At 37.8% G+C, this 7,897-nt stretch overlaps 1 protein-coding gene across 1 annotated transcript; it reads left to right on the forward strand.

Annotated features, from left to right (window-relative positions):
- Positions 1-2,634: 2,634 nt before the first annotated feature.
- LOC307131349 (extracellular calcium-sensing receptor-like) lies at positions 2,635-6,201 on the forward strand (the record flags this gene model as incomplete). Its single annotated transcript, XM_079824948.1, has 6 exons — positions 2,635-2,843; positions 2,958-3,249; positions 3,424-4,179; positions 4,280-4,507; positions 5,004-5,127; positions 5,288-6,201. 6 exons carry the CDS (start codon positions 2,635-2,637, stop codon positions 6,199-6,201), a joined length of 2,523 nt encoding a protein of 840 aa, XP_079681074.1.
- Positions 6,202-7,897: the final 1,696 nt, after the last annotated feature.

Genomic DNA, 7,897 nt, shown 5'->3' on the forward strand with positions numbered 1-7,897 from the left:
TTTGGCGATCCAACCCTCTGAATCGACTCATTGATTCATAACGCTTCAAACCGCTGAATCAACTCATTGATTCATAACGCTTCAAACCGCTGAATCGACTCATTGATTCATAACGCTTCAAAGCTGTGTTTTGAAATCAGTCAGCACACAGGGAAACTGCTTTGCTCTTTTGCTGTTATTTTTGTTGGCCAATGGGAGTTTGTGCTTCATCATGGTTTCACCGGTATCTATGGTTTCTCCACGGGGTTTGAAGCTTTTCGATGACGTTCGCGTCGGGTAATCACGTCACTTCAAAACGTTCCCATGGCAATAGGCGGAAATGGCGGCTCTTGTGTGAAGTAAACGAACATTTTTCAACTTTCTGCTAATATATATGACTTTTTTTGCAACGAAAATGCGGGGATTATGAAATCATGATAGCCCCGCATATTTTGCACGCGGAAATAGGCAATTTATGCGGCGAAAGTGCGGCGTATTTGAAAAAAATGCGGCCCCCGCATGAATATGCGGACTTTGGCTGATTATGCGTTAAATCACGCGATCGCATAATCGCGTTTTTCTGGAGGGACTGATTAATGGCCAATTCATGCCAGCATAAAGGCTATAATGGCTGAATACAAATAAAAGAATAACGATAAAAGAATAATGAGGATTAAGTCTCATACTCTCAAAGGTGTAAAACGATCGTCGAGTGAGGACATTGTAGCATTATTTGAGCTGTTTTCCTCGCCAGACATTAGACAAAAGACTGCAAATGGGTGTTTGCAGGCCAACAGCATATTTGATAGCATCTTCTCTAAAAACTGACATGGTCTTAGAAAATGTTTAATAAAATTCATAGTTTTGGACATAACAGCCTCATTAGTTGTGGTTATAAGTTGTTATACTACATTACAGGGGGGGGGGGGGGGCTGACATGCAAGGGGTTAATGTGGCCCTGAGTTTACGTCAAAACCAGTGATGTAACCCCCTTGTTAATTGGAAATATAAAAATATAATGTAGCATTTCAGTAGCAAAGACCTCCGTTCGTCTTCGGAACACAAATGAAGATATTTTAGTTGAAATCTGATGGCTCTGAAAGGCCTCCATTGGCACAATGCACGGTTCACTCTCAAGACCCTTAAAAGGTACTAAAGACGTCGTTACAAAGTCCATCTCACTACAGTGGTTCTACAATAACTTTATGAATCGGCGAGAATAGTTTTTGTGCGCAAAAAAACCCTAAATAACGACTTATATAGTGATGACGATTTCAAAACACGGCCTCATGAAGCTTCAAAGTGTTATGAATCAGTGAGTCAAATCATGACTCGGATCGCGTGTCAAACCGCCAAACTGCTGAGATGGAGATGGACTTTGTAACGACGCCTTGAGAGTGAACCGTGCATTGTGCCAATGGAGGCCTTTCAGAGCCATCAGATTTCAACTAAAATATCTTCATTTGTGTTCCGAAGACGAACGGAGGTCTTACGGGTGTCGAACGACATGAGGGTAAGTAATTAATGACAGAATTTTCATTTTTGGGTGAACTAACCCTTTAAATGGTTTTATTGCACACCTTCCAGCCAATTAGAATTGAGTATTCAGACAGCCCATTGTCCCATGATATAAAGATAAATAAATAAAGATAACATTTAAAAAATGATTTCATATTGAAATAAAATTTTAAAAAAGATTAAATTTTAATGGCATTTTAGTGGTTTACTTTTTAAAGTTTTCTTTTGCTAGCATTATGTGGGCCTTTACTGGAAATGTTAATCTGGCAATTTTACAGCAATTTTAAATTAATGTGTAAAATTATTTTATTATAGGCGTCAGATTGAGGCACAGGAAAGAGTAGAGATTAGGATCTTTGTAGCAGTTTTAATTAAATAAATTTAAGGCAAAAGTTAAAAGAGAACACAAACGCAACACAGACAGCTTTGCTCTAAAACTAAGACAATAACCAACCAAAATAAAATGAAAACGAGGGGTCTAAATACACAAAGGAAATTAGTAACTTAACAAGAAACAGGTGAACTTAATGGGTAATTATATGACAATTACTTTTTCCAGTATGGTTTTCATAAGATAAACCACCTCTTTTAAACCTCACTATTAAAATCTTAATTTAGACTTAATTTAAAATTCAGATTCACATAAGCCATAATCTTTGCCATTGAGAACATAAGCACAAAACTAGGTCTGTGACACTGAACTTCGGAAAAGAGTACATTTATAATCTCCTGTGAGTTCTTTAAAGCAGCAGAAATATTTATTAATGCCAAAATAGTTTCCCAAATGAGCAAGCAACTAAGCGTGTAATCAGGTGCGCAAAATAGAGCTTAACTAAAGCTACTAAATGGGGAAGTTTAAAAAAAACAGGTAATGCAAATCTGAGCGTACAGCATAAACTGTAATGATCCAATATCCACAGTTTTTAAATCTACTGCATTCTGACAGTGTAAGAAACACTGAGACACTGTAAAATGAATCTGACTCTATTTTACCTATGATTGACCTGCCACATGTGCCCTATGAAGTCATTGGCTACGTTCACAATCCATCCATCCATAATAATTGTGTCTATAAAAGTGTGAATACTGTATCAGGTCAAATACATTTGCCAGCTGTAGTTGAGCTCAATCTTTGGGATGCTTCTCTTTCTTTATACACTCTTGCTGTTTAGTCTGCTTCATGCAAAGACAGGCAACATTCCTTGTCGAATGATGGGAGACCCAAAGTACCCGCTATTTTTTAAGGATGGAGATGTTACTATTGGGGCACTTTTTCCAATCCACAGCATAGAGACATTACCTTCATTTGAGTTTACACAAAAACCTCAGCTTCTGTCATGCTCCAGGTTTGTTATGTCATGTGAAATTTAGATAGTGTGTACATGAATGTCCATTACTTTACAACTGTCTTTATCTGTTTATTTATTTAGTTGATATGTACTGGTTTAATGTTTTCACAGTGTGAATCTGAGAGATTTTCGTCTGGCTCAAATAATGATTTTTGCCATTGAGGAGATTAACAGAAGTGAAAGTTTACTCCCAAATGTTTCTATAGGCTACACAGTTTATGATACCTGTAGTTCAAGAATGTCTTCTATGAGTGCAACTATGGGACTGATGAATGGTCCAGAGTTTGTAGCAGGGAACAGATGCAATGGACAATGGTCTCCTATACAAGCCATCATTGGAGAAACAGAGTCTTCTGCCACAGTGATTCTGTCCAGAACTACAGGGCCTTTTAAAATTCCAGTGGTAAGTGGAAATTAAAAAAAGTCTGACAAGATCACCATACAGTGAACTCATTTCACATTCTTTCTTTCTTTCTTTCTTTCTTTCTTTCTTTCTTTCTTTCTTTCTTTCTTTCTTTCTTTCTTTCTTTCTTAATTTCTTTCTTTCTTTCTTTCTTTCTTTCTTTCTTTCTTTTAGATAAGTCATGCAGCCTCATGTGAATGTCTTAGTAGTAGGAAAGATTACCCCTCATTCTTCAGGACTATTGCTAGTGATTACCACCAAGGCAGAGCACTTGCAAACATAGTCAAGCACTTTGGTTGGTCTTGGGTTGGAGCTGTGAACAGTGACAATGACTATGGAAACAATGGAATGGCCATATTTCTGAATGCAGCACAGAAGGAGGGGATCTGTGTAGAGTACTCTGTGAAATTCTATCGAACAGAGCCAGAAAAACTCAAAAAAGTGGTAGAAGCAATTAAAAAAAGCACTGCAAAAGTGATTGTTGCATTTATTTCATTTCTTGAGATGGGCTTACTTATTGATCAGCTAAGTATTCAGAACATTACTGGTCTCCAAATGGTCGGTGTGGAGGGGTGGATAACGTCAAAGAGTTTAATCGCTCCAAAAACATTTCGTGTGATGGGAGGGTCACTGGGGTTTGCAGTGAGAAAAATCTATATTGAAGGTTTTGCAGATTATGTTATAAAAGCATTCTGGGATACAGCTTTCCCATGCTCACAGAGTCAGGAAAATGATTCTCAGGTTAAATTAAAATGCAGCAGATATCACGATCTACTTGCGCTGAAAAATTACAATGAAGATGTGCCTGAACACAGATTTTCAAGCAACGTCTATAAAGCTGTTTATGCTGTGGCTAATTCACTACACAGTCTACTGAAGTGCAAAGAACCAGAAGGTTGTGAGAAAGATCTGATAATACAACCACAGCAGGTAAAACAGAATAGAGCTAAACAGTTAGTGGTGTAAAATAAATACTTATTTCAGGGTGACTATGAATTTCTCAATAAAAGCTAATTTGTCTTTTTACTAGGTGGTTGAGTCTCTGAAAAAGGTAAATTTCACCGTGAAGATGGGAGATCGTGTGTGGTTTGACAACACTGGTGCCACAGTAGCCCAATATGAAGTTGTGAACTGGCAGCAGGACTCTGGTGGATCAATTAAGTTTCAACCAGTGGGATACTATGATGCCTCACTGCCCCCTGACCAGCGCTTTGTGGTTAACACTGAAAACATAATCTGGGCTGGAGGACAGCTAAAGGCAATCACTTTTTTGTTCAAAGTTTAAAATTGTTACCATAATGTCAAAATCTAAAATTAGGCAACTGCTAGTATTGACATCTAAGACATAATGGAAGGACATTATAATTAAAAAAGGAGGACATTAAAATGGCAGATTTATTAGGAAAAATATTATCCTTCAATGCTTTTCAAAGATCTACATTACGTTTAGAGTTCAGGACATAAAATGTAGATTTTTTTTTTTTTTTTTTAACCATTTGCATTAGCAAACTATATGCCAATATAGTTATATACTATATTTCTGTTTTAAAACAAAATAATGTGCCTGGAATGTGTAAGTGATAATGAACCTTGATGAAGCAGAAACGCAACTGCAGAGGGCATTAAAGAGCAAGTTTTTAGCATAAATAAATAAGCTGACTTGAATAATAACCAGATTTTGCTATTTATTTTTATCTTCATTCTCAGAATCAATATAAATAACTTTGTACAAATTATTATATTTTTCTATGTAGAAGCCACATTCTGTGTGCAGTGAGAGCTGTCCTCCAGGCACTCGGAAGGCTGCACAGAAAGGAAGACCTGTCTGCTGTTATGACTGTATTCCATGTGCAGATGGCGAAATCAGCAATGAGACAGGTAATCTTCAGCCCATCTCAAAGGTCCAAAGAAAATTGGCTAGTTGCTCGTTTTGTGTTTTTCTTTTACTGTTCAGGCTGCAGTTTTTTATCAAAGGAGTTCATAAATAAAATAACTTTCATTGTATCTCTAACTATAGTAAACACAACTTCCTTTCCAGATTCAAATAACTGCAAGCAGTGTCCAGGGGAATACTGGTCTAATGCTGAGAAAAATAAATGTGTGTTAAAGGCTGTAGAGTTTCTGTCATTCACAGAAGTTATGGGTATAATGCTAGTCTTTTCCTCACTGTTTGGAGTAGGATTAACTGTGCTGGTGGCCATCCTGTTTTACAGCAAGAAGGACACCCCAATAGTAAAAGCCAATAACTCAGAGCTGAGCTTCCTGCTGCTCTTCTCATTGACTCTGTGTTTCCTCTGTTCTATTACTTTCATTGGTCGGCCCACTGAGTGGTCCTGTATGTTGCGTCACACAGCATTTGGGATCACTTTTGTCCTCTGTATCTCCTGTGTTCTGGGGAAAACAATCGTGGTGTTAATGGCCTTCAGGGCCACAGTTCCAGGAAGTAATGTCATGAAATGGTTTGGGCCTTCACAACAACGACTCAGTGTTCTTGCCTTTACATTTATACAACTTCTAATCTGTGTTCTATGGCTGACAATGTCTCCTCCATTTCCCCAGAAAAATATTAAATATTATAAGGAAAAGATCATTCTCGAGTGCAGTCTGGGTTCTACTATAGGTTTCTGGGCTGTCCTGGGTTATATTGGCCTATTGGCTGTTTTGTGCTTCATTCTAGCTTTTCTGGCTCGCACACTGCCTGATAACTTCAATGAAGCCAAATTCATCACATTCAGTATGCTAATATTTTGTGCCGTATGGATCACATTTATTCCAGCTTATGTTAGTTCTCCTGGGAAATTCACGGTAGCTGTTGAGATATTTGCTATTTTATTCTCAAGTGTTGGTTTACTATTTTGCATTTTTGCCCCTAAATGTTATATCATCTTGCTTAAGCCTGAACAAAATACAAAGCAACATATGATGGGAAAAACAACATCTAAGTTCTATTGACAAATAAAACAACATGTTTATATTATTTTGCAAGTTACTATATTGTTTTTATTGTTTGCAAGAATGTTTGAATGTTTGTGGGCACCTAGAGGGGTTGGGGGTGGTGATGGTCTCAGGTCTGTGCCATTGAACTGTGATGAAACCTGAAAAAAGGCCCCTGTCATTTCTACTCATCTGAGGTAAAATTTCACAGGTGTCTCTGCAAACACAGAATGATGCAAATACAACCTTTAATTAAAGCCTAGCTGGAAAATACACCATATTAGTTTCATAAACATCAAGGGAGTGAAATTGTTTTCAACAACAAAGACAAAACACATGATGCAACTGACTGTTAAATGAGGTGTGATTAGTGAATTGTTTATGGTTGCTGAAATTTCAAATACAAATTCTGAATGAGGTATAAATATATAATAAAATATGAAAATGTGAAAAATTGTATTGCTATATTGTGAAAGAAGAGACTAGAAAGAAATATACAAGTGAGATTTTTAATCACAACTGTATCTAACTGTAGATCTATTGATTTATTTGTCCACCTTATTAATTGGATTAGTTACTTAAGCCGCGTTTGCACCGCAGGAACTTTCCCCAGGAACTAGGAACTTTGGGGTGGTACTCGGTGTGTTTCGACTGCAGGAACCAGGGTCTAAATTAAGTTCCGGGTAAATATTTCCCCCTCCAAACGGCCCTGCTCGCAAGGTAGTACTTTTTCAAAGTTCAGGAACATTCGGGGGTGGGACTTGGGCACTGAACATGCTGATTGGTTGAGCTCACGCAGCATTTTATTTAAACTGGCATTTTTAAAAGTCTTGCGAGGCTCGTTCTGTGTTCAGTAAATATCAGTCTTGCTTTTTCTGTCCGATGGCGCACGTTGTCTCAGCAATCGCACGGTCAATGGCCGTTATAGCTGATAATAACATACGTTGTCTTATTTTAAATCTAGCTTTACGAGCTTTCAGAATACGCTTTAGTATCAGTGCTCGTCTCTTTTCCGCCGTTTTGTTAATTATTTAGTAAACAATACATAACTAGCAAAAGCAGCGCTGCTTGCATCTCCTCCATACTTTTTATTGTTGCAGACAGTATCGCACAAAAATTAATAATGTCCGTCAGTGACTGGGAGGAACAGTCGCGTGCAGTCCCACGTCTCTGGACTAATTTGCCTAATCTTCACGGTACTTTAGACCGCAGTGGAAACGCAGGTTTGGGGGAAAAAAGTTCCTGTTAAAAAAGTTCCTGGTACAAATTGTTCTGGGTAATTTCAGTGGAAACGGGGCTTAAGTTGCTATTTATCCTTCTGTTTAATGTTGTCTCAAATCATGATCTTTGCATTGAGGAAATTAACTAGTTTCTATTGGCTATAGGATCTGTCCACATAATAGACAATATTGGCCTGAATGTGGCCTCAAGCTGGCACTGCAGTTCTCCTGTCGGCAGCAGCACGCATCATGTTGGCCAAAGCTGGGCCATGTGTGGCAATGATGGCACAGCATCAGTGAAAGCAGACGACATCAGGGCCTATTGTGTGTGGAAGGTGTGTGACCCAGATCAGGCTTGTGACCATGGGCCATATTCGAAATTGATAAATGTATTTAGAAAAATAAAAATAAAAGATTCTAAGTGTTTGGTTGTTAGAAAGAAATAGTTTGGCCAAATTCACTGAAAATAATTCATAAATAAGTGTAGGACATTT

The sequence above is a fragment of the Gobio gobio genome, assembly GCF_949357685.1.
Source record: "Gobio gobio genome assembly, chromosome: 9".
NCBI lineage: Eukaryota > Metazoa > Chordata > Actinopteri > Cypriniformes > Gobionidae > Gobio > Gobio gobio.